General features: G+C 40.7%; 1 protein-coding gene across 9 annotated transcripts in view; it reads right to left on the bottom strand.

The window, feature by feature from the left end:
- Positions 1–642: 642 nt before the first annotated feature.
- The window catches only part of DAB1 (DAB adaptor protein 1), a 209,949-nt gene continuing 183,474 nt past the window's right edge, over positions 643–27,117 (bottom strand). For 5 of the 9 annotated variants that reach the window (XM_032191973.1, XM_032191971.1, XM_032191976.1 and 2 more), the window contains 7 exons: positions 19,419–19,475; positions 16,203–16,265; positions 14,920–15,028; positions 13,153–13,701; positions 12,213–12,340; positions 11,177–11,275; positions 643–2,716 (listed from right to left, as the gene is read on the bottom strand). In XM_032191973.1, coding sequence (XP_032047864.1) covers positions 11,192–11,275; positions 12,213–12,340; positions 13,153–13,701; positions 14,920–15,028; positions 16,203–16,265; positions 19,419–19,475 — 990 coding nt within the window. In that variant the 3' untranslated portion in view covers positions 643–2,716; positions 11,177–11,191. The remainder of the gene's footprint in view (positions 2,717–11,176; positions 11,276–12,212; positions 12,341–13,152; positions 13,702–14,919; positions 15,029–16,202; positions 16,266–19,418; positions 19,476–27,117) is intronic. The other 4 variants (XR_004253525.1, XR_004253526.1, XM_032191972.1 and 1 more) reach the window with 4 other exon arrangements.

Below are 27,117 nucleotides of genomic sequence, written 5' to 3'. Positions count from 1 at the left end.
AATTGTCTTCGTGGTTCCGTATGTAGGACAAAATTGAAAGGAGCCACTGAAGAAGAAGGTAGCACCACTGTGCAAACTAGGAAAATATACTTAATGCAATGTCCTTCAGAAACATTTTTACCTCTGCTTTTAATCCCAAAACGCTCAACCCACCAAGTTTTAATTCATTGTCTCCGGTTAGAAAACTGACCTTTCTTCTGATGGGAAAATAAGATTTGCTACAAAACTGCTTGCACATGTCTAAGAAATAAGCATCAAACGACTGTGGATGGGGATAAAAGTTCTCTTCTCTGCAGGTTTGTTAGGTCTATTCACAGCTAATTTTTCATTCACATACATTCTGTAACGCACATTTCTCTAATTTGTCTAATTCAAAATAAAAGACTGGAATCATGTGGTGAGATTTGGTTATACGTATCCACAATTGCCACCCCAGGTATTCTGCCTTCTAAACCATTTTTAGCTTATAATAGAGATGAAAGAAAGTAAAATATTTATAACTCCAGGCCTATTTTAATCATGACAAAAATGCAAATCCTAATGTGTCAATTTAAAAACAAAATCTGCACAATAACCCTAAAAACAGATTAATCATTTAATTTCTTTAACCTTTTTTGTTTTTCTATTTTTTTCTTTTTTTTTTTTCTATTTTTTTTCCTTTTTTTCTTCTTTTTCTTTTTTTTTCTTTTTAGTGTTAAACCACTAAATTCAATATACTGTAACTGCATAGGAACATCAGGAAAACACATTTGACCTGTATAACAATTCTCTGTAGGGCAAAAATATATAGATTCTTTATGAAAATCATGTGCTAAACATATGAACCCAAACACTGCACTTTTGCTTCATAAATGTAAAAAAACGGAAGTTTTAAATTCTTTCATTCTATGTGTAAACAGTTGGATGACTTCTATGCAGAGGTTCTGGAATCGTAAAGGAATGCCAATGAAATGTGAGTTCTCGTACATGGAGTATGCCTGTGTGAAAAAGCTAGATCATAAAATCATGTGTTCCCATTAATTTCACTAGTTGCTGACAAGCTGACTGCTTTTGGCAAATGCACTTGAGCTTCAGCCCATTATCGTAAGCATGTGAAAAAACGTATGTGATGTGAGAACCACAAATTGGGTTTGCCACACCTCCCAAGCACTGCAACTTGCTACCTTCTCTACCGTGTAATGGCATTAGTAAAAGAATTTTCATAACATTTATATTTACAAAAAAACTGGCAATTTTCATTCGAACTCCTTAAAGCCATTTCCCCTTTAACATTTAAAGAGTTTAACAGTAAGATTTTTTTTCAAGTTATAAAATAAAAATCCCATTTGATTTTTCTGATGTACAAAAAGTGATAAAGATGAACGATTTGATCACAGAATCAGTTCGTTATTCCAAAATCCATGCCACCGTTGTCCCATTTGTAAAGTCCTTTCCATCCAACTTCCCAAAACCAGAATCATACCAGTATTATTTGGCAAATGATTTTTTTCATCAAAAATGGCACACAGAGAAGAAAACACTTGTCTGCATAGCATTACAGCAGCAAGATATCGAAGAAATAAAAATATTCCTTTTCTGTACTTTGTTTAGAGTTTCCTAGGAAATAGTGAATCTTTCATCTCTTCCATCAGTGGGACTTGATGTCCTTCCTCTACCCACAACATGAGTATTCAAACAGAAAAGCAGCATTTCTTCCTCATGATGCGCTAGAACTTAAAGGTACATTTGGCAACATTTTCAGTCAGGATGGATAAACAACCGAGTTTTATTCTGTGGTTTCAAGTTAGGAATCGTTTCCGCAGGAGGTGTTTTGCTGTTAGATCTGTCACTCATACAAAACTACAGAATAAGAAATACAAAAAAAATGACACTGCCAGTATTTTGTTGTTGCTGTTGTTTAAATATGCCTACACAAGGGAAAAAAAAATAAGTCAGGATCAGCCTGATGTAAATGATGATGAAAAACATGTCACCGTGACATAAAAAGTGCCGACTTGTGCCCAAAAGGCTGTTGAATGATAATGCCACTGCTACATACAGATTCTGCTTTTTGCTCAAAAGAAAAGGAATGTCTGATACTCAGTAAATTTCAGATGCTCGTTATTTATATGTGGCATACAGAAGATAACAAATGTTGAAAAGAAGACCGAGGAGCAAGATTTCCTAGTCTGGATACCCATGACTTGTGGGGACAGGGCTGGACTCTTGGTGTGATAAGCAGGGAGTTTTTATTTTGTGCTGCCATAGGAATCTGCCATTGGTTGCCAAAAATCATCAGGAACACTCGCAGAGCCAGTCCAGGAGGGCAATCATCTATCCTTGCCAACCAAAATCAATCGGAAAAAAGCATGAAAGCCAAAGGCCTGCCAGGTTGGTGGGTTTCATTCGAGTCTCGGAGCACCACAAGCCTGTACCAATGCTATTTCTTAGGTCTGTTGATCTGGGCGTAGAGAGGTTCTGCTTCCTGGGGATGATAAAAATAAAATAAGCAGAGATGTCTCCAGACATTTTTAGAACATTTTTAGAACATCTGCTTGAGAACAGCAATACCTCGTGAGTCAAAACCCAAAGGAAGTGTTTGTTTTCTGTGCTGCTTTGAGTGATCATGGCACCCCAGTTGGATTGTAAAGGAAATGTGATATTATTTCAGAAAAGGCATGCTTACAATCAATTTCCTCTTCCATATTGGCTGTGCACAGATCCTCAGGAGGTATTGCTGGGCATAAACATATGAAGAAATGAAATGATATTTATATGACTAGATGATTTGAAGTTTACGGGCCAGAAATGTAGCTGGCATAAAAGGCTGTAACTTGCATCAGGCTGAGAATCCCACCCCAAGAGCACTTAGCTGTGGGTTTTACACAACTCATGCAGAAAAAAAAACACACTTGCAAGCAGAAACCGCTGCTGAAAGCTGAACTAATGAAGCTGTGATGGGATTAAAATAACAGTATTTTCAGAGAGATGTGGCGTGAGTCGCCTATGAAGAATGAGGAAAGCCAGCTCCGTGCAGTTTGATTAGGAGGCTGTGTAGCCATTAGTACAATCATTAAAGCTGGGAGGAAAACATGTCAATTTTCTAACAGATATTTTCTTGGGAATTTCCTGGATGTGGGGAGCAGGGGGGGGAAAGCTGCCATGTCTTTAATGCTCCTTCATAGCTGACACTCTGCGTTTTCTGAATGTTATGCTCGTCTTGGCTGCAGCGTGAAGCAAACCATCCATGGGCCCTGGAATCCACTCGACTTCATTCCCAGAAACTAATTTATTAAACTAAGAATGACATCTAAAAAAAGAACAAGACAGGCAGAAAGGCTAATTAATGCCATACTGCATTAACTCTCCGCAGCTTGATAAATATTCAAATACCACACTGCTGAATTTCACCAAGCTAGAACCAACTCACGTTACAGCAGCGTCAGCAGAAGCTGGCTTCAAGCAAAAGAACTGAGGGCTGGCAAATCACTGGGCACTGCGGACCCAGAAATGTCTGGCAAGAGCCAGTGCTGGATTTTAATCGCTGCTTTTAAAGATGGTGCTGCTGATCAGAAAACCAGCCCCACAGGGGCTGCATGTGCTTGGCGTGGGGGTGTCTGGGCAGAGTGCAGGCAGTGCCCTGTCCTGCCTCACCCAGCAGCTCTTGGTGAATGAAACAGCACCGTGAGCCTCCTTCCAAAATATGGCCTGCTCCCTATGTGCCAAGGAAAGCTGTCTCTCTTATCTTATCAAACATCCACATTTGTGGAGCCTGTGGAGACTCCTCTTCCCTATCTCCTACCCACAAGAAGCCCTGAGTACACCACAAGCATTAAAAGAGGATGAAAGAAATCTCTCAGAATGATTAAATAAAGGCTGCGGAAATTATCCACAGCAAGAAGCAAATACATGTGGTGACCTTGAGAAACCAAAGGTAATCAGAAGAGATGAGTGAGAGTAAATAACTGCATCTCACATACTGCGTGCTGACTCTACCTACGCCAATTTTCATGTACTGCAGACGTGAGGCTGGCAGAATGATCTATCACAGCTAGTTCAGAGAAAATCTGAACTAATTAATGTGGGAACCCGACACACACCAGGCCATTCTTCAGGCATTTGCTGAACCTGAGGTGATTGCGACAGGAAGCAAAAAGGAAGGAGGGGAAGAAAAAGGGAGGGAGGGAGAAGATCACTTTGGAACAAAGGATGTCGATTTTTCGAGTGCCTTAGGGAATATAAAAGCCTTTAAAAACGTTGAATGTGCTTGTTAGAGCTCTCTTCCAATATCTATAAGACACGCAGAGACACTGAGGTAACAGGTGTCCTAAGGTGTCACTGAACCTGGCATCACTGGAAGAGGAGGGAGAGTTCATCGCCAGTCATGAGCGCTTCCAACAACGCACAAGGGAGAGTTTTCAGGCAGAAAATTCGAACTTTTATTCATACCCAGTATGAACATACACTTCATGTGGCAAAGGTCTGCTTCTGTCAACAATTTGAATAACGTTTCTTCTCGTAGATCAGAGCATTCTGAATGAAAAGTGAGCTCTTACATCTTCCTCTAGGTGATTTCCCCCTTCAGATGCATTAATGAGAAATCGATTGCTGTAATTTTGTGCAATCTTCTCAGCTTTTTTTTTTTAGTCAGTGGGTGGGACTTGTTTTCTAATATTATTTTGAGATAATTCAACAGTGCCTCTTGACTACAGCCCAACACTGTAAATAGCAGCTATAAAGAACTTACAGTGATGCTCAGGAGAGCAAAAGAGAGCAGTAAAGGACAGAAAAGCAGCACAAGGAGAGTTCAGCACTGTTGACAGCACAGATCCTCCCTCTCACAATGCCAGGCAGGGGAGTTTTCACCAGGAGTATTTTGCTAAGCCTTGGAAGCAGAAATAACCCCTCTTTTTTTTATGTACTCCACTTAAAAATCATGGGAAATACCATTACAAGGCAGGAGAGCCTAACTGTTGGCAAAGCATCAGACCTGTCTCACTGACATGTTCTGCCTATCAACTTTGGGGGTATGCAATTTCTCGTAGATGTTTAAAAAGTATGTTTTCCTTTATGTCTGGAAGCAGCTATCAATGTAGTGTTTACCTACATCTTCACATACTGATGTGGCTTTTTATGCTGAACCTATTTCTTGCCTTTAAATTACAAGAGATTGCAAGAAAAGGATATGAAATCACAGATCAGATATCTGACTGAAGAGGCAGGTTGCAGGAGGGGACCAGCAAGTCTAAATATACATGTCGTAAGTTAAACATCTAAATGTTAAGGAATCTAAAAGTACGTTGTGCAATTTTGAGTTATGAACTCTCTTGAAATTCACTGAAAAAAAATGCTAAAGAGAAAATTTTCCCTTTGTATGCTACATTTATGTATTTCAGAGATACTTCTGTTTAAAATCTTGTAATTCTTCCCATTTTCAGGAACATTTTGCACAACAAACAACACTGTAGCAAAGAGTATGGATTTTTGGTATAGTGCACTACTGCATGAGATAACTAGGGTGCTAATGGTTCTGAATAACACTGCACCCAATTCAAAGGCATTAACATCTGCTCCCCAGCAGAACTAGGCGTTGGAGAACACCTCCAGCAGATTCAGCACTACTTGGGCTCGTGCAGGTGAGCTCACTCACAAAACATAACACAGGACTTGGTTAGGAAGCAACTATTTTCACACTGGCAGTCCTTTCATCATTGCAAGGCACCCTGCTATGTGCAAAGCTTCAGGCAAGATGTACTGAGTTGTAGAGGTGAGGCCCGCATAGATTTCTTTGCCCTTTACAATAGATTCTCAGCACCAGTTTTACTCCTGGCTGACTGATCAGAAAGGTTAGGCTCAAATGATAGAGTTTCATGAAATAAGTGTGCTGGAACACCAGCCAAAAGGAGAATCTTGTGCTGGGGATGCAAGTGAAGGGAAACGGGAGTGCAATGCATCTTCTCTATTGCATTCTGATGCAATAAAATAGGACAGAGTAAACTTGGCAAGCAGTATTTAAATTAAATAATCTTTGGTGGAAACACGGGCAGTTCCTATTCTCCCATTAACAGCCTGTGGCTTCTCTTTGTTTGTTTGTATTACAGTTAGCTGCATAAATATAGCAACCTTCTCATTAAGGATTGTGACTGAAGGGTGCCTCTATTCTTACTGCAAACCTGCCCAGGAATATCTCCTAGTCTCATATATCTAGTTTGATTGCTAGCATTTTACAAGTTTTGTCATTTTAGTATCAGTATGGATACAATACAACCACAACCTGAAAAAAAAACAATGAGAACTACTTACACTGATGAACTCTGCTAAATCTTGGTTGTGGAATAATAATGAGTTGCAGCATAGAAACACGCCTGTTATTTCTGGGCTGCTTTCCTAAGAAAACAGGAGCCATTAAATTATGCTTTCTGTCTATGTAACTGCCAATTTTCCTTAATAACTTTTGAGCCCAATAGCCAATTTGAAGCAAATTGTTCAGAAGTCTCAAAGATACTAAATTACCGCAAGTGTCCTGAAAATCAGTTGTTGTGCAGAAGACAGGGAACTTTTAAACGACCTCATTACAGAGAAAGGTAGGAGAGCTCGTGCCCTAATTGAATTGCTGGATTGTCAATCAGCAAGCGCGTGGCTGTAGACAAGCCACCTAGTTTGTTGTCCCTTGTTCAGAGGAAGAAGTTGGAGAAATTGAAAGGTACCTGGCTGCTCCAGGCAGGCTTGCAGACATTGGAAAAGCTGTGAAACCTGTGTATGAGCTGGTCATGTGAAAACAGACAGACAAAAGGGGCAAGTGAGGGGATTGCAGCAGTGAAAGGAAGGCAAATCTGCTCACAGAGCAGCCTGGATTTCTCTTCGTCCTTCAGATGCCCTGGGAAATACAATGATGAACAAACAAGCAGGAAAATGGGGCCTGAAATAACAATTTGGGGATCTCTCTGGAAGAAAGCAGTATTTCCTGAACTGGGATCCCTTTCCAAGTACATAACCCTGCCAACTTCTCTCTAAGGTCCATAACCCTGCTCAGTGCTGTTTCTTCAGTTTGAGAGCACTAGGGTCTATGGTAGGAGTAGGTCACCTAAAATCGTTATGAATTTCTCTTTGGACTCTGTTCAGTTCCTATTGAGGCGGATGAATGACAGTAACAGATCCTGCAAAGACAGTCTTCAATGTTTGAGCCCACTCTGATTCCTCGTGCAGCAGAAAGGGGCCAGAAAGGAACAGCAGGTTGCAGAATCAGCTTCATATGCCCTACTGAGGCTCACAAAATCCTCAGACTAAGCCAGTGCTTTGTCCTTAAGTTGCTATTTTCTGTCAACTTCACAGTAACAGCCCAGATAAAGATTTTTAAGTAGTCCGTTCTGGAGCTGACTAAAATGATTAGGAACATTCATCACAAAGAATGGCACAGGCTGCGAGATGGAAGATGGCAGCAGGCCACCGAAGTACCACCAAAAGCTGATAGACAAATATTCAAAGGAACTGTTGCTCTCCTGACAGTGCTGATAGCATCGTGAAGGGTGCGACATATTTTGAGGGCTTTTAATTGTCTGCACACATTTCACAGAACAACTAAACAACTTTCTGAGGAAGATATGCTCTAGCCACAAATGTTTTGAAGGCTTCCTGAAAATCTCTCATGAATGACTGCCAGTGCAAGTCTTGAGCTGGGCATCATATCAATAGAGCTGTACTTCTTCCAGCATTTTAAATGACTTTTATTGGATTAATTGTGGCACCAAATACCCCCTTTATTTGCTTTCAGAATTTTCACCCTGTTGCTAATTTGCCTTCAAGAACCAGTTTGTATGGTCCGTAAGGAGTCCTTCCTTGTTCTTGCCATCCTTGAAGGCTCCCCTTCCTACAGACTTTCCTAAGCTTTCAACTCTAAAGTTTCAGTGCTTCCTTGCTTCACAGAGTGCAATTGCTGAGGTTGAGTTGGGGGCTGAGGCTGAGATAGCCCCATGAACAGAAATATCCACACTAGGGAGGTCTGTACCTAGCACCCCTAACATCAGGGTCACTGCATGCACCAGGGCAAAGGGGGTGACCAGGTGAAAATTGCTCTTTTCAGACTTTTTGGATTTATCAGCAACGTCAGTAATGGGAAATGTTCAGCACATTCAGCATAAACATAGCCAAGTACAGTTCCTTTCTTCTTTCACTGCAGTTACCCACCACACAATCTATAGGCAGCATCAGGAATTAAATGTTAATCAGCTGAAGATGGCAGTCTTACTATTCACTGTTCTTCTCACCTCTTCTGGAAAATCACTACTCATCCTTGACACAGCTCATGAACAAACGGAAAACAATAAGATACAAATCTTGCTATGAACAGCTCTGCAAACAGTTTATTTTTTTTTCACCTGTGAAGTCAGGCCTTTCATAGGCTGCTCCTTATCTCCAGCCATAAAGGGAGAAAAAAGTAATTTATCCGTATAATGCCACATTTACCTGCTAAGAACCCGTAGCCATTTGTAGAAGAGTTACTTATAAGAATGACTACTGTTAGGATGAGGTTTTGAAAGCTTAAGTTGAAGATCACAAAAGAGAGAGACAAAACACGGAGAAACAAAGATACTTGCTAGAAGCCGCTGAATTACATCTGAATGAGAATAGGGGATGGCAGAAGGAATGAAGAAATCAAATTGCTAAGGTACACTGAAAGATCAGGGCACAAAATAATAAGCAGGTGAGTATCCTGAATACATCGAGACAAAGGTAAGTAAAGATGTTGTATGGGCACAGCTAATTTAATACAAACGCTGGGAACAATGTTTGAAATTTCTGAACACAATGCTAAGTCTTGCTCCTGAGAGGTCCATTCATCCAAGCTGTATACTGCGGTGTTCTTGGTGTGAAGAACCATGTTCTGAAAGAGCCAAGTAATCTCCATCTTGCACACAAAAGTGGCTTTTAAGCAGGCTGTGATTCTTTTGTACTACACGTTTCTCTCCATTACGTTTCCCTCCAAATGCAGCCTCAATACACAACCCAGTAGTAAGTCCTGAACTGATCATTTTCCATGGAGATTAGAGTCTCCGTTGCTCTGATGATACCAGGCTGCAGAATTAGATGGGCTGGCTTTAGCAAGTGGATTTCCCTCAGACTGCTGGATGGCACTGCACTGAGGCACAATGATGCTCGTGTATCTCCAGTGTATTCACTGGAGAGATGTTTCTTTTTGTTCCGCTTCCTGCCCACTGCTCTTAGGAATTACTATAATATCATAGTCAATGGCATTATTTAACACTTCCCAGAGTATATTTCTGAGAAATATATATATATATATGTATATATATATATAATATAAATTGTATAGATGCAAGATTGTAAAAACATTAACAGAAAACACAGGAAAAAAACACCCTATGGAGTCACCAGCAAAATATTGTTCTTGTAGCACCCAGAGACCCCTGACAGGTAGAAGAAAGTAGTTTAGTAAGCGTTATATAAAAACAGAACAAAAGATGTCCCACACTTGACTGTCTTACACTGTAGTATGCATCAACAGACTTCAATCACTGTTACAAGCTATTCCCAGAACTCCTGATAGGCAAATGTGCACAGTGCTAGCTTACAAATGATGCTAACTATCTTTGTGACAGTCAGAAAATTAGAAAGAGATTTTATCATTATTCTCCCTGTGATGAATTTCAGAAATATCCCAACTATGATAAACCATAATAAAAAAATGCACGTAGGTTTGCAGAGTGTAGGATTCAGATAAAGGTCATATCCTTTTTTCTTGATCTAAGAAGGAAATCCTGAAACGCTCTGAAGCTGGAATAGCTGGCTTCGTCATTGCTGGCTGGGGTCAGACAAAGGCAAAGCCAAATTGCCGTGTGGCATCATCAATCTGCAAGAAGCAGTTCTCGATGGAGTACTATAACCAATGGATAGAGTCAGCCTAGCTTGACTATATCCAGATACTGTCATTTTTAGACTCAAGGAGACACAAGGCTTAATGCTATGTTTGCTTCAGCCCCTTAGAGCTGAGTTGAGTAAGGGGGAGATGCCTTCTCTTGGCACTGTATCTTATTAAGAGATAATCTTATTACCCCCAAGTAGATCAAAGCTAAGTTATCATAAGATCTTTTTTCTTAACCATATTTAGTGCACAAAGTAAAGTGACTCCTAATGAAACTATTAATTTTGAGTTGGAACCAGATTGCCTAGGCTCAGGGCAGATAAGTCACTGGTAAACACAGTGTGATTTCTGTACAAAAATAAAAAGGGTTCTGCCATTGTTATGGATTTCTTCCAGGAGCTCTGTGCTGAAGCACAGAAGCAGCACCAGATCATGTATTTGAGTAATACAAACCATGAATGGCAGACAGGGAGAAGATAATGAAACGTATCCTTCAAATAGTAACACTAGAGTGTATTTGGATGGAATAACAATGCTCAGCAGACATAAAAATTTGTAGCTTTATGGTTTCTTTGGTAGAACTTATATACTGTATTGAAGCAAATCACAAAACCTTCACAAGCAACCACATTTTCAATGTGTTTTGTAACACAGAAGATGAAAAGATCATCTTTCCCTTCTGTCTGGGTTTAAATGACTTACGTTTGATGAGTAATTTTGAAACTATCAGTATGCCAATGCTAATATGAACGATCATAACTTTCAGATGTTCTTAATTTGCAGTTGGAGATAAAAATATACAAACCCATTTCAATAATTTTTACATGCAGATAATACATTTGTTTCTTCTGCTGATTTACACGTTGATTTAGAGTAGAGGTGTTCACGTATCATTACATAATTTAACTTAATGTTTGTTATGTCTATGGGTAAGATGTCTTATTCCACTTAATATGTTACATCTGCCTAAAGGCCAGACTGGGTTTAATAAAAAAAAATGTTCTGCATAATATACTGTTAGTAATGGCTCAAATTTCCTATTTCCCCTTAGAATTTGAACACAAAGTAAAATAAGTCTACATTTCTTTAAAGCATGCAGGCAGCTGAAACACATATTTGCATAAGTTGCAACACTTAGTGAATGGCAAAAGCCATGCAAACCACTGAGCATGAGGAATACACCGTGGATAATGGAGAGGAAAAAAGGAAGAGATGAAAAGGAAAAGCAAACCATGCATCCATGAAAGCAATGGTAGGCACTGGTGGAAGAATAAGTGAGCACCTCAGGGTGTAGAGAAAAAAAGGACAGATACCTACCCCAACCTGCGCTATCTAGCTACCGACCTGTGGACTTATAGTATCACCAGTTGGCTCACCAAATGGATCACTGTTGGATGAGGCCTGAGACCCATCAGGCTAGAATACAAGAACATAACACCTTTTTTTCTCAACAATAGAAAGTGAAAAGTCAACACGAGGTTATTTTCATGCTGTGGGCATAACAAGTACATCCTATCTCATGAAAACTAGAAAGTGAGACCTCACCATTGATACGTTCTCAAAAGCCATAATGTTTTTCTGTAGCTGATGCAGGCAGGAGAAGACTACACCAGTACCTGTTGGAGTCCATGCAGGAGATGCCACAGACTTCAAAGGTACTGGATTAGATAAACCAGAACTGCAAAGGGCCCTGAAAAAGCTGTGAATCTACATGAATCAGAAAGAGTTCAAGCTTGTGTCATTTTGTACTTTTGGGTCCGTATTTGTACAGACTCCTTCTTGCCTTTGGTTCACTTAGGCTCTTATCTGCCTAAGATACCTTGTGATTTAAAGTCATCTCTTTTTGATACCATTTCTTGCTTTGGTTCACTGAGACTAAGGCAAAGAAATAGCAAGGGCCAGAACATTGAGGAATGCAACGAGGCAAGCAACTGGGATGCCAGAAGGTGCAAGACAACGTCAACCATCATCTTTTAACACACAACCTCTCATATCTCTTTCTGCATCCTCAGCACGTATGTCATTCTACCTGGGACTCCCTTACCATCTGTAAGTGAATGCTGGTATGCTAAAAAGGGCATTGTACACAGATAACATATACAGCTTTACATATGAATTCTGAGTTTGGTTCCTCACATGCAGTATTAGGCTGTATCAGCATAAACACCATGCTGATGTTGTCAGCTATCAAAATCAAACCTGTAAGGGAGTCCCGTCTGCAGTTCCCCTTTAAAATCCACCCTGTCCTATTAGAATAGTTATTTCTGAGACTACCAAACGACATTTAAATAACTTCTCTCTCTTTTCTAGCTAAGAAGTGTGATCAGTATTTAGAAGCCTTGTTGCTACTCACAGCCTCCTGCTCCTCACTTTTGCTTGGGCTTTCAAATCCCTCTTCAAAGAGGTCATCTGCAGCAGGGTCGCTGGTATGAGATGCTGATGATTTTGATGGAGAACTCTGTCTGGGTGCAGGGGTTGGAGCTAAACAAAGATTAAGGTAACAGCCATAGAATAGATACCTGTTAATTAGTTCAGAGGGACACAGCAGCACAAAATTTGCTCATGCTTTAGAGCCCTCAACTTACATTACCCCTGAAAACTATTTTCAGCAAAAAGCTGTAAGAGGTAAATGTAAACAGAAGTCATTATCCATTCTGCAAGTTTGATTTCATTCAGCGATTTCCAAACTAGTTTGGCTGCATCTGGCTTATGTCTTTAGGAACCAGGGAGACATCACAACATTACATTAAGAATGCATGAGTTGCCTGCCCTATGGCAGGTAAGCAAAACATAACGTCTCTGAGTGGCCTCTGGTAAATCTGCCTCATGAATTCCTTTTCAGAAATCTGCAAAATCCCGTCTTCATGCTATGACCACAATAAGCTTATTTTACAGCTGTTTAATGAATTTCTCTGCATGTTCAGTACATCAAGCTATTAGAATAAATACTCATCTCCTAATTTGTACCGAGTATGGCTTGAATGGGACATACAAGAAACCATTTGTAAGGTTGAATGTTATAGGCATTTTCCAACCAGCTTGCATGTCCCTAGCACAGCACATATATTACTGTCATATAAACAATTAAATTTCAGACTGGAACTATTGGGGCTGTTGATTTCAACGATCTCTGTAGCACCTTTCTTTATGGCTGGAACACTTTTAATAAGCCAGACCATGCATAAAGGTTCTCAGTCCATATTTGTGTTGCAATTTACTGTATGAAAGGTAAAACGCTTTAAGGAGCAGCCACATTTGAGGGAAGTTATGGTAGAAAGGATATGAGTACTTACGTGAGTTTGTTGATGGTGTCGTGGAAGTCACAGGAGTCAAATTTAATTGAGAGATGTCAAAGTCATCACAATCATCTGCTTCCTGTGCCATCCCAACTTTGTTAAAGTAACTTGAGAAGGCCTCTGAGGTACAACTGAGGGAAGGCTGATCTGGTTTTCTTGATGGCACTGGTGGAGGCTGAGCCATCTGGAAATCTTTAAACATTTCTTTTCCCATTTTCTGTCTGGGCCTGTCTGTCTGTGGACTTGATCTGTTGGAATCACTTGTGGGTGGAACAGTAGCTATAGGAGCAATGGTACCTTGAAACATGGCTGCTTGTAAAGGCAAAACAGTTTGTGTTGGCATGAAGGCAGTTGGTTGGAACTGACCAGCTACAGATGGCCATGGTTGCTGAGTAGGAGGAAAAATACCGGGTTGGCCCCACGCTATCGGCTGTCCTCCCTGCATCACCTGAGCAACTGGAGGCTGAGCACCCATGGCCAACTGCTGTTGAACAAGTGGTTGCTGTCCCCAGAACGAGGGCAGAACAGCTCCCATGGCAACATAACCTTCAAAGAATAAAGAAAGCAGGAAAAAAAATATGATAATGTCAAGAGCACTCAGAAAAAACTACACAGTAAATCAGAAATACACAGCTACATTAGTGGTCCCAGAGCTTCAGCACACTTAAAAAAAAAAAAAAAAAAAAAAAAGAAAAAGAAAGATGTGGTTGAATTCATATTACTAAACAAATACTTGTATACAAAAACAGGGGTTGGGGCATATTGGCAGTATCTTTCTCTGAACAGAATGTTCTTTTCTTCTTCCTGAGAGACTACCCCATGTGTGTGTGAATACCTATGTGGAAGGACCTCATCAGCAGTGACCTGGCAGCTCCCTTCTTTGGGGCTCAGGAGAGCCCCAAGAAAAAGAGAAAGAGAGATTCATGTGACTAAATTAATGAGTGATGAAAGGAACAGTAACTTTGAAACACATCATATTTTGATAGGTGGCTATGATGGATTTTCCAGGTGCCCTTTTATCTTGCACCCACTGTAACCTCGTGGTAGCAGCGAGGGATTTTCATCTAACATTATCCCTGAACACTTCACCATCTGAATAACCTTTCTGAGACGCAGTGGCTAATCTGATTCCACATCAGACAAGGAGTTAACCAATTAGAAAGTCACTGTTGAATGATTCAAGGCACTCCTCCTTCTTTTTCCTCCTAAGTGGAGCTGAGAGCACCGTTCTCGCAGTGCTCTGAGTGTCCCAGGGAGAGATCATCAGTCAAAACCACATTTCTTGCGTGCCCATGCAGAATGTTACATCGTTTTTAAATTCTGAGCACTTTGAGGAATGCAGAAAAGTCTAGAGGAAATATCAGGATTCGACTAAGTGGAATATCTTTGAAATGTAATCAAATTCTTCGTGTTTCATCCTCTATTTACTGAAGAAAACTCGTTACAATTGCAAAGAAACCAAAGCTAAACTAACTGCTTTTTTCTCTCTTGCTGCTGTACCTAGAAGGTATGTTATCCAGATGGCTGAACTATGGTTGAACTTCCACTGAAGTTTTTGGGTTTTGCTTTTAATAACGTTGGTAAATTCTAAATAATGTATTCTCAGCTTGTTAATGACTTGTTTTGCCTTGCCCTGCAGCACTGTCCTCAAAATCCTTCCCACTTCCACTGCACTGAATTAATGACAAATACTAAAATGCAAGCCTGACCTGAGAACTGATGACCAAATTTGAGTCAAGCCCATATTTCCAGTAGATTTCTTACCTGAGGGTACGGCAGCAGTGCTGAAAGGTACAGAACCAAACATGTCTGTACTAGCAGGAAGTGACTGGGATGAAGATGGGATAAAGGCATCACCTGGAGTAGCAGGAGTCTGCAGTAAGGCAGGAATAAAACACAACAATGACATGTCAGCTGCAGCTTCTGCAGCACATACTTTGCTGTGAATGCTAAACATTCTCTGTAGCTCACAGTTTTGCAGAGGAAAAAAAAGAGAAAAGAAAAAGAATGGAAAGATGCAGGAGAGATGCAGTAGAAATAAAGAGCGTTATAATGTGCTAGAGAAAGGAGAAAAAGAAAATGAGAGAGACTTTGTAACAAGGGAAAAATAAAAACAAAATTTCCCTGGATTACATCTCATGGAAATATTGACGTGATTTTTCTCTCTACACCATACAGACTTGTGCTTCTAGGTGTTAGGTGACAACCAGTATAAGTTACAGACTTAGGCATTAATGTAAAAAAATAATAATAAATAAATAAAGGCAAATGAAATATCTGCAAGATTTATGGAAAGGTGAATAAATATTGCTTCCAATTAACCGACAGGACCAGAGCCATAGGTCTACATTAAGGGAGAAAGACAGTGTAATTGAGCAAGCTAAGGATGAGGAGACAGGACTTTGAAAATCTAGTCCCAGACACAGCCCCAAATGCCTTCGAGATTTGAGGCTGGTGACTTCCCAGCACCTCAATTTTCTCTGAATATTCATATTCCCTACAGCCTAAAGTATGGCTCAAAAACATAATGGGAAAATAACTGTTTTCATTCTATAATGCAGAAAAGCCCAGTGAGAAAAATCTTTCTTCTGAAAACACATTCAGCCCTGCCTCTCTCCACTCTTTTGTCTTCCTTCCTTTAACAGCAGTCCTGGGATGTGTGCTTGGTGGAACCAAGGAGACGTGATATATAAGGCTGTAACTGGATCTTCCTGCAGTGCAGTGGAGAGACAGGGAGTTCAAGACAGAGAGCAGTGAAGCATGCAGCTCTGATAAACACCAGGGAAGGAGATCTGCAGTTCAGATTATATTTTATGTGACACCTAGCCCTATATCAGATAAATAAAAATTGAAGATATTTTTGCACTTCTTCAAGAAGCAGTGATTCCACATTCAATTTGCTTCACTTTTATTTTCTCACAACATAAGAACTACTTTGAAATCCTCCCTACTGCAAGGGCCAATGACCTGAATTGTAAATGTGCTCAATAAATGTGCTGAAAATAGGATGCAGAAAAAGACACCGTTCAGTTTCCCTGGTTACTTACCGGGGGAGAGGTTACATCAGGAGGAGTGGACATGTCCCCAAAAAGCTCTAGTTGGGTAACAGCCTGTAAAGATAAAATAACATTTCTATTTATCTCTAGAGGAGAAGAAAGTACAAGTTAATTAGCAATAACTTGTAAAGTTAACTAGTTACAGCTATTGGTATAAATAAATAAAAAAGCCACGTAGGCTTCAAATGTCCAGTCCCATATAGAGGAAGCACATGGGCTCAAGCTGCGGGTTTTTTATACTGTTGCTGGACCTAAATAGGTGGCAACCGACCCTATAGAATGATCATATGGGGAATTCTTCCCCCTAAAAAATGAAGCGTGAAAAAACTATTCCGAATGGGACCAGATGCATTATTGCTCTGCCCTTAACATCAGTAAACACCAAGCATGATTTATAGCCAGACCTTTTTCCCTGGCTCCTTTTCTAAATCCCCAATTCAAGGTCTTAAAACCCAGAAGCAGACTGTGGAAGTGACAGAAGGGTGCAGAAGGGAAGGACTTTTAAAGTGCTGCCTGATTTCCCCTTGCCCATGGGACAGGTGTGACCTGGATAAGTGGACTTGAAGGAGGATATATAACTGGGTTATTTTAAGTTTGTAACTCTACATTTAACTCACATTGGAAATGTTTTCTAAGGGCATCCTTCAGTTTGATCTCAAATTAGGTCACCCATACAGGTCTCACACAACTGGACCAGTAGGGAAAAAGCACTTTGATAATGAGGAGCACCTTGAGTGGCTTCATAACCAAACCTCCTTCACATGCTCTGGAATAAAATTGCTCTCCTGTACCCGTTACCTCACCACCCTGTCAAGCTGCTGGGATAGAGGACCTCATATTCTAACTCTAATTTAGAGTGAGATATTAATTAAGGTTCATGTAACAATCTGAAGGACCCCTATAGGGATGTTTTGCTTTCCAAGGGTCCATTTCAGGACAGCCTGATTCCAGCACCCCTCCTCTAGCCATTATTTTAACAAACACTGCTGATTAAGGTAATGGGGTTTTCCACTACAAGGACAGCTACAGAGCCAATTTTCACAACTAGAAAGCAGCTCATGGCTGAACCATAAGGTGAGGAATAAGCACAGGGTCTGTGCATGCCCACATACAGATCTGTGTGGAAGGCAGCAGGAGCAGTAACACGCCCAGGAATGATGTCCCCTCCAGCTGGGGGCTCTCCCTAAGTGCTGCTCTCCATCTACCACTAAAGCATGGATCCCTCAAAACTCCACAGGAAACCTAAAATCCATCCACCCTCCTTACCAAGGACTACTTCTCCCCTACCTTTCTTCTGCTTACAGGCTTTCCACCTCCCCTGAATTCTACTCAGTCATACCCATATACCCGGGAAGGCAGAAATCTTGGTATGAATGGGATTTAATGCACAGCTTAACTCAGTTCATTGAATCCCAACTCAACTTAGGCACACAAACTTTACATCCTTTTCACATACAGGCTTGAAATTCATCTGTCTTGATCTGCAAACCTAGTTGAAACTTAGCCCTCCCACTAACCACCATGCTGGCTCATCAGTTGTAACAGCTTTACAGCTGAAGGGTAAAAAGCACCCAAAGACTTTTTTCCTCCCCATTTTCTATTATAAATGATCTTTCAAGAAATTAGACTATCATTCAGAAGGTAGTAATTTCAAAGGTTTATACATTTTTGCAATCCAATCTCTATTCCCATCTACAAAAGCAATGCTACAATCACTTTCACCTGGAATTTGTAGAGCAGCTTGGATGATTCGCAACTTTACGTCTAATAACGTACCTAGGGATGAATTATTTCATGTTTTCTCACCTCATGCCATGCATTAAATAGATCACATTGCTTTAGTGATATGACAATATATTTTCCTCTTATGGGCCTATATATCCCTGGAAGTATCTGTGTGGAGATGGAAGGAGGAAAAACGAAGAAAATCTACATTTTCTTCAGGGCATAACGATTCTAGAGTGTATTACTAAAATACTGCTGGAAGTAACTTCTGCAAAAAACAGAAAAGGCCCATAAGTCACTTCTGTAGTGTGCACACACTAGGCAAGCATTGTGAAAATGCCCAGACAAGTGGGAATAATGACAACAGCAGCGTTCCTTCCGAAATCACTTCAAGCCTCCTGTAGGCTTTACAGATTCAAGAGATGCTAAGTGACACCGCATCACAGAAGAGGTCACTTTCTTCTCATCTCTCCAAATCACTCGTTCAGCAGCAGTCCTAAAGCTGCTCTTTTGCTGCACAAGGAAGCTTTCTACAGAGCTGTCCCCAGTACCCTCCTCTCTGACTCGCTAGGAAATAGCCTCTGTCCTTCTGAGGAGGCCACGAGCAAAAGCTCCCGCAGAGTTTCCACCCCAGGTCAGGGAGCAGGAGAGCTGATCAGAAGGGGTGAGAAAGTGCAGGGCACATGTGGTTACACAGACCGTTACTTATAGGTCTTCTGGGGGAAAACCCCATGCATTTTGTATCAATTCTGAAAATGGATTGTGAATATACTTCTGAATTCAGGATTATATGGTATGCACTCGGAAGGAGGCAACTCAGATCTCTCTGCCTCAATACTTCTGTGAAATAGAACAATAATACTTCCCAAAGTGCTCCAAGGTGATGGATCTTGGGAAATCCTTTACAGAAATAATTCTGTTAAAGCTCTTGGAAGAAACTCTGTGGATGGATTTCTAAACAGGCAGCTGAACAGAGCGATATCAAAGCTGACTTTGGTATTTATTGTAATAAGATAAATCCTTGTTCACAATATTCCCCAAGGAAAATGAATATATTTACAGGGGGATTATGTCTCACCAAATAGCTACTTTATATGCAACAGGAGCTAATTTACTTACTAGAGACCTTAAACAGCAGCACTTGGAGGTGGGATTTTAAAGTCTCAAATGGTTTAGATCTGATTCTGCGTCTAGCTTGCTTCTACAACCCAGTTCCCAGCCCATGTAAATGCACACAACCCCTCTGACACACAGTTTTATCCACTTCCAGCTTATGAGATTCCAGCCACCATCTTTTACTTTTATAATTTCGGTGTCACTACAGAACTGAGTGCACCCACTATATTTTTTTGAATTATTCACATCTGATATGAGCTATGTCCTAGTGAAGTTAATCCCAAGCCGAACATTTTCAAATTGCACTATTCCTATAGCTGATTTTATCTATATTTCCTTAAAACATTTTTAGTGCCACGACCTTACCTGAGTGACTGAAACAAGATTTTCATCAATGTCCAGCAATAAGTTTCCATTCTCCAGCTGTAAAGCATGATTTATGAAATGAAATGAATGATTTATGAAAATGACATGAATTTCTGAGCATGAAAATGATAACCTCCATAATTATTGACTTCACTGTTGAAATGAAAACCCTTTCAATCTTGCAGTGAGTACAGATATGAAATCACAGTCAAAAAGGTGAGCTTAAATGCTGCTAGGATATGGGGGCAAACAGGCAAACATACACTTTATATGTGCTAAATCTAGTCTTCTGGTGCATACAACAATGTCAGTGCTTGCATCATAGCTATTTACTTTTTCAGATGTTTATTATTTCAACAATAAGCATACACAGTGAGGTCTGATCCTGTTTATGTTACTGGAACATGTCAGTGGCTTGGTGAAAGGAAGGACTTAACATACTCAGAGGGAAAAAAAAAGAAAAAGTTTTGGACAACAAAAGCTCTAAAAGCACATACTTCTGGAAAAACACAGCTTCCTCTTTTTTGCATCTATATTTAAGATGCAAGTTTCCTTTCCGTAGCAATTTTTAAAATTACTTTTAAATTTAAATTACTATAAGTCAATTCAAGTGATGTTTAAATTCTGTTTGTATGTATGTGTAAAATGTATGTGTCTACTGTGCATGTGCCCACACATACATATGTATCTATATCCATCTACATATTTAACATCAATAATGACTCAAGTGTCCTCAGAATGCTAAATTTCAGACAACACTTACAGAAGTGTTAGAGATTTTAACTTCTTAAGAAACAAACACAACAGCAAATTACTGAAAATAGAACCTTAGATGACTGAGTAGCTTCACAGAAATTTAAAACTAGCTAAGAAGTCTCAGGAACAGCCCAGAATGTTTCCCCTTTTATCCTCCCTCCCACCACAGCTCCTGAAGGAGCAGATTGTGCCCTCGCTGCACCCCCAGCCACCCCGATGGCTCTGGGGAACCAGCAGGGAAACAACCACGGCTCCACATGGAGGGGACATGTGAGCAGCAGTCACATCAGAATGGGCCATCAGAAATTCCCACCTGTGTGCCACAGGACCTAGCAGAAAACATTTGCCTGACATGTCCTGTACACCCCCGAGTGCCCGATTACCGTGACACGTTGGGCTGCCTCTTCCCTCAGCTCACGGCCTGCGTTGCATGCTGCTGAGACACCTCCTGAGGGTGAAATACCCATGAGGGGACATCTCCTGAGGGCAAAATACCTGCATCTTCCAGAGCATTGAACTGCCTTCATCAGCAACCCTGGCAAGGTTGGAAGGCATCTACCGAGGGCAGAATTTGGCCTCTGAGCCTTCCTCTGGTTGGGCTTTTCAATGCAAAGAGCTTAACTTTCACAATTCAAGTTAAGCTCCTGCTCCCTCTTCCTTCAGGGCACGATATTAAGCAACCAGAAGCCTGGGAAGATGCTCCAGGCCTTGATCTTTCTGTAGAATTGCCATCTGTGGGTTTTGCCAGAGTAAAAGTTTCTTTAATCATTCACAAATGCATCTCCTTGAACGTGAGAACACCCCTACAGCTTAGTCAGCCAGGAACATGAGTGGTTTGCGACCAGCTGCATAGACCGAGGTGGAGGAAAGAGAATTAATCCTTGTATCTTGGTGACGTTAAACCTGTAATGAAAGCTCCGTCTTTCTATATAGGCATGTGAGACATAGCATAAATCTTTTAAACATGAAATATGTAAATCTGGCTTCTTAAAGCAGCAGCAAGCTTTTTAAACCACTCCAGCCAGTAATGAAATTCCTCATGATGCTTTTCACTGTTCAGTAAAGAAAAATATATAATCCAAGAGCTGGGAAAAAGCTCTGATAAGAGGTAAATAAACTGCAGCCTTCATAAACCTGAACCGAAAATGATCCACCTCCACTGCGGTATTCCCTCTGAATGCCGACTACTCTGAAAAATGTTTTCTAAGCAGTGTGAAAGTTTGGATTTGCAAAGAGAAATCTAAGAGAGGCGTATGGCTCTCCTAAGAGTGAGAAGCACCTTACTTGGTTCAGTCCTATCTATGTAAGAGCCAGAATAGCCAACTTCTGATACTCGGCCTGGTTTTACCACAGGCGATGGATCAACGCTACCTTACAGCAGGAGAAAACCTGCTTAATATTTCTGTACTTTTCCAAGTGAGATGACAAAAGCAGTGTCTCACAAAACACAGTTCTGAAATCTCAGAGAGTTACACAGAGATGGTGCTCAAAAAACATGAAAAATAGACACAGTAATTAACTTGCACTCTGATACAGATCTCAGCAAGCTAAAAAGAGTATGTAGGATACTAAATATAGTAATTAACCAGCAATTAGTAATTAACCTTTGAGTTGGCTATTAGCTATTCAAGTCTTTTAAGATAGCAGAGGGATTTACACTTGTTTTCCTGCAGTCAGGGTAAGAGCCCTAGGACTTGGCCCTGTATACAAAAGCGGGCTCACCCAGGGATCATCCAGCCACGCTGCTTCTCTGCATACCCAATCCCCCTGGAAAAGCTGGGGGGAATGGAAAGTTTAATGACAAGTCAAAGGGTTAACATTAAACCTGTTATTTATTTATTTATTTTTATTTTAGTGGAAATTGTAAATATTTTGGCTATGTCAAATATTTTTTTCCGATGGCTCAAACCATTATTTTAATTCAGCCAAGCTTCAGTTATTTGCACAACCTTATACAGAAGGAATCCTGATATCACCACGAGCTCCATGAGCTGCAAGCAGCTTGCTAATTAACTATAATTCATTCTTAAAAAAAACAATTAGAACTATAACAAAGGAGCACAGCAGAACTGTGAGTAAACCAATAATCAGTCAAACCACAGCTAGCAGGTTGAGGCACACTGAAAATAACCAGCAGATGCATCGTTTTCCCATAAAAGTACTGCTGGATTAATGGAGCATCATGATATCTCGATAAAGAAGTGTGCAGTTCCTTCCTCATTAAGGACAATACACTGAAGAACTGTTTCACTGCTACTTGATAGCCTCCTTCAAATTAAGGATCTCTTCATATGATCAAAACACACGTGTTCTCGCTTATTTTCTCTTCTCATTTGAAGGGAACTTAATTCTGAATTCCCTGCGTACCTTGGGTATTTACTCTTAAGGAAATAGTATGGAAAACGTTTCAGGTCCCTGTTTTCTCTGACATGCTCTAATAAATCAAGAGTCCAGAAGGGTGACTCCTGCCTGGAACCAGACCGTGCTGCTTGCAGCCACCCCAGCACCTGGGATAACTGAAGTCTCAGAGCACTGAGGGTGCTGGTGTAGGGTCCCAACCACAAGGACACCTCCTCCACATCCTCTCCAAAATCCACACGGTGCAATTTATTGTATGCAGCAGATGCAATGCAAAGATATTAAAATGAAACATAGTTTTCCATTCTACATTAAACTGGAAACAAAGGGGAATATTAAAACATTTCAGCTGATACAGTGGCAATGGCCAGCCTGCACTGAATTCCATTTCAGCATGAAGAAAGGTGTCTGAGCAGGAAAAGCAGGGACCAACAGCTTGCTGTAGCTGGCTCAGCTTCAGTGGTAGCCTCGGCCAGGTTTCCACCTCGAGTTATTGGTGTTAAAACAGAAGGAAAACTTGCAGGAAGAGCACTGAGATGTTCCCAGTTCTGCACAAAATCAGAGCAGTTAATGCAATGACTACTCCATGGGTATGTATGTATATCCACTTCTATCTACAACAACAGCAAATGCCCTCCAAATCATCAAAGAAACTCCTGCCAAAAAAAAAAATCCTTACCATAACTAATGTATTTTCAAACTTTGCCACAACTAGCTGTACCTGTTAAAAAAGCATGCTCCACATTGCAATGTGAAGCCTCATACAAGGGATTGGATTGAATGTAACTGAGGCAGGGTATTTGAGCACAAGTGTCTCTCAGCAAAGGGAAGCAGAAATGGAAGGCTTTGTAGACACAGATGGCCAGAGACTGGTCTGTGCAATCTCTTTCTTTTCCTGTAAGAAAAGTGGATCCTGAGAGCCTAACGCTGACAGCACTGGCTGAAGTTAATGGCTGAAGAATGTCACCAAGCTGCAAGCTGTTTCTGTAAAGCCACTGATGCAAACGTATGGAAAAGACACAGTTATTAAGCTTTTCTCCACACCAACTGTCACAGAAAGAATTCAGTTTTTGGAGGATGGTCAGAGTGATCTGGAGAGCTGCTTGAACTGCTTTATTGCCAGACGTTTCGGGATGCCATTAATCCAGGGACAAACTTTCTGCGTGAGCTGCTGGAGACAGGGGCTGCCCATGCCTTCCAGATGACTGCAGGCGTGCTTCCTATGAGATGAGACCTGAAAAATCAGACCTGCAAATGGCACTGTAGAATTAAAGCCAGAATTTAAACAGAGCTCTTCCAAACACAGCTTCTTAGGTGGGGCAGATGGGTCAGGCAGCCCTTGTGGTTCCTAGACCTGGGTGGGCTCAGGTCCAGCACAGCTTTATCTGCTACCAGGGACCTGGCGTGTATCCTCCTGTGGAGGCTGATGGTCCTCCCATGCCAATTACCCTAAGCCAATTACTCCCTGCCCATTCCATGCTGGTTTGTGAACAGTGCCACGTTGATGGCACCAGCCAAATGACTGCCTGTACCGTGAGGCATCAGCTATAATGCTTTGAATCTTTATATAGCTGTAAGATGAGTTGTTTGAAAGCCTTCATAAAATCGTAAGCAGATAGTTTAGACATTTTGATGAGAAGATAAGGTTTTATTGTGATGTGACTGACAGTCTCAGTGAAAGGTATTTACAGTCTGACTCTTATTACTAAAAACACCATGACAGGTAGAACTCGATGCGTATGTATAATGGGGAGACGATTGGAAGTTATGACAAAAAGAGCTCATTAAACATTTCACTTTTTTAGAACAGTTAATTTCCCATACAGAGCTACAATTTCCAAGTGGAGCATGTACGACTTAACACAAGCTCTTTGGGGTAAGCTTGCTTTCTTTATCTGTTTGATGTCTACTCTCAGTGAATGAGGAATGTGAGAATTTATCTAAGGAAGGAACAAAGAGAAATGGGAATGAATACAAGAAGAGCGAGTTGATGATACAGAGCAAGGGAGATGCCAATACTGAAAGGAAACTAGAAAGCATGAAAAGAAAGCATGTTTGGAGCTGAGCTGCGCTCCTTACAGAGGAAATCTCCAGAAGAGTACAATTTTCTGGGAAGGAAAGCAGCAAAGAAGCAGGGAAATATAGAAATTGTATCAAGTAAGCAATCTTTTCATCCCAGCATCAGAGGTGACTGGCCAACCAGCTGTCACTCCTGAGTTCAATGGTATGTTCAAGTTCTAAGATCCCCATTCCTTTATGTCTTATTTCCACCATATTTACACCACTTGGTATCAGAGATCCCACGGTGACTACGAGGAGTCTCGCTCCAAAGCCCTTGGACACTTTCTGATGAGCGGCCTCCCACAACCGCCCGGCATCGTGTCAGTGCATCCGCCATCTTGACCCGTATGCGGTGTCACGTACGTCTGCTTGACACCACCACGAAGATGCTTCGTACCCTCAGCCACAGTGGGGTCCCCCCCACACAGAGAAAGCAGCATTTGCCAAAACTGGTCCTGGTTTCATAGGAAGCTACATCTTGTTGAGAATCAGCGTGAATCACACCTCCCAGTTGCAAAGTAACCTCTGAGAAAGGGATTCTGGCTCTTAATTTTTACAGCATGGTAGGACTCATCCCACCTATGTCTAACTATCTAAAAGTCAAGTTATTCCTTCACGTCCTTTAAAGTCCCTCCACAGCCACAAGAGAATGACACAGACAGGAGGAAATCCCCCTGGAAGGAACCTATTTCTCTCCTCTGGCTACTGAGCAACAAGGGTGGAGGGCCCCAAGATGACTAGCTCAGTATCCCTCACTTTTATGTGCTGAGGCTAGGGATAATTTGTCTGAGAACACACCAGAGGAAAACAATCCCAAGATGGAAAATCAATCTCTGTCTAGGGAACGTGGGCAATTCAGTCTGAACTCAAGCAAAACTTGCTGCATTTTTAGTAAGTGTTGTATTTATTGTCACAGGAGAGAATTCATGGTGCCTGAAACCTATTAGGAGCTGCAAAAAGTTTCTCTCCTTTCATCCATTATGAAATTAATGAAAGCAAGATCTCCTGATAAAGAAAGTGTCCTTTTAGGTTTAAACCAGGCAGATGAGCTAGATTATTTGCCCTCAGATTGAATTTTAGAGGTTTATATAATAAGGACAGCTATAAATTGAAAAAAAAATTATGGCAAGTGTCTCAATGACAAAGAGTCTCACACGTGGAAGGGTGAGCCATAAATCAGATGGGCAGTGGAATATTAAATTGCTAATTTTAAGAGCGATTGCTGCTTTTCTTTTTTTTAATACACGTTAATATAAAAAGGTGAAACAAAATCTCTGCTACACGTTTCTCCCTCTTCCTTTTTTTTTTTTTTTATTTTTTCCTTTATAAATTAAAGTAGACAACTTGTTTTGAGAAAAAGGTCTAATCGCTTTAAGTATAACCAAGAAAAAAAAAACAAAAAATTAAGTCTGCAACAAGCTTCATGGAGATGACAGATTAAGTATATTTGATGATTACAGAGTAGGTCCCATATGCCTTACATCTCACAGCCATGCTCTTTACCAGGACAGTCTAATACCAAAGTGTCTGCAGACATGATTGCAAGTGTACTGTACACACAGTCATATTGCAACGACCTAAATTACAGACTATACCCAGAGTAAATTTGAAACATCACTGAAGGAATAATAAAAAAGTCACTGGAAATGTGCAGAGGAAAAATTGTAACACTGAGCTACATGAGAAATGAGTGAAAAACCTAGAGCTATTCCTGGTCCACAAATACCTTAATTAGCTATGCAACGTGAGTTATCTTACATTTTCCCAGCCAACAAGATGATGGCTCCCTCCTCCTAGTGGATTATCATGAAATATTTATGGCAAGTTTTGTTTGTTTGTGCAAACCACAGAAGTGTCACAATTCAGACCCCATCCAACCCCTCCCCAGCATTTATCTTTTTTATTTGGCATCTCAGTCTCTGTGCTCAGCCCAAGCTGTGCAATTTACCATATCCTTATGTGAGAAGAGCCTTTCTTTCTCTCCCTTGAACACAGGCATTTTTCCGATGCTTACAGAAAACTGAAATTCCTGACCCTTGCCTCAATTCTTCTCCATTCTCACATAAATCCTTGGAAATACTGATTTTCTGTGTAACCAACACAATTAGACAGTTCCTCAAGGTATTGTTTCACTTATAGCCTAAATTTGTGTTAAACAACATAACCCACCCTTCAGCAAATGTATGCCTTGTTGCTCAGGCATCTGTTATTGCACTTCTCCTCTCAGCCACTTGTTACCATTCCTTACACATTCTGGTGATCAATGTTTCACCACTTCTAGATGCTCATACTCAGAAAGGGAATGGTGCCATTTGGATAGAACAGCGTATTTTACCCTTCTTTTTGAACAAAATCAACTGTCCATGCAAGGCATAGAACAGAAAGAATTCAGTCTCCAGCCTTCATTGATACTCAACCTGTTAAATTGAGCACTACAGAAATAACACAGCAAAACTGGGAGGAAATCTCTCCATGCTGACTACAGTCTCTAATAACCAGCAAAGCAATGCACTACTTACAGCAA

The sequence above is a fragment of the Aythya fuligula genome, chromosome 8, assembly GCF_009819795.1.
Source record: "Aythya fuligula isolate bAytFul2 chromosome 8, bAytFul2.pri, whole genome shotgun sequence".
Classification (NCBI taxonomy): Eukaryota; Metazoa; Chordata; class Aves; order Anseriformes; family Anatidae; genus Aythya; species Aythya fuligula.
This window is presented reverse-complemented; position numbering and strand designations above follow the sequence as displayed.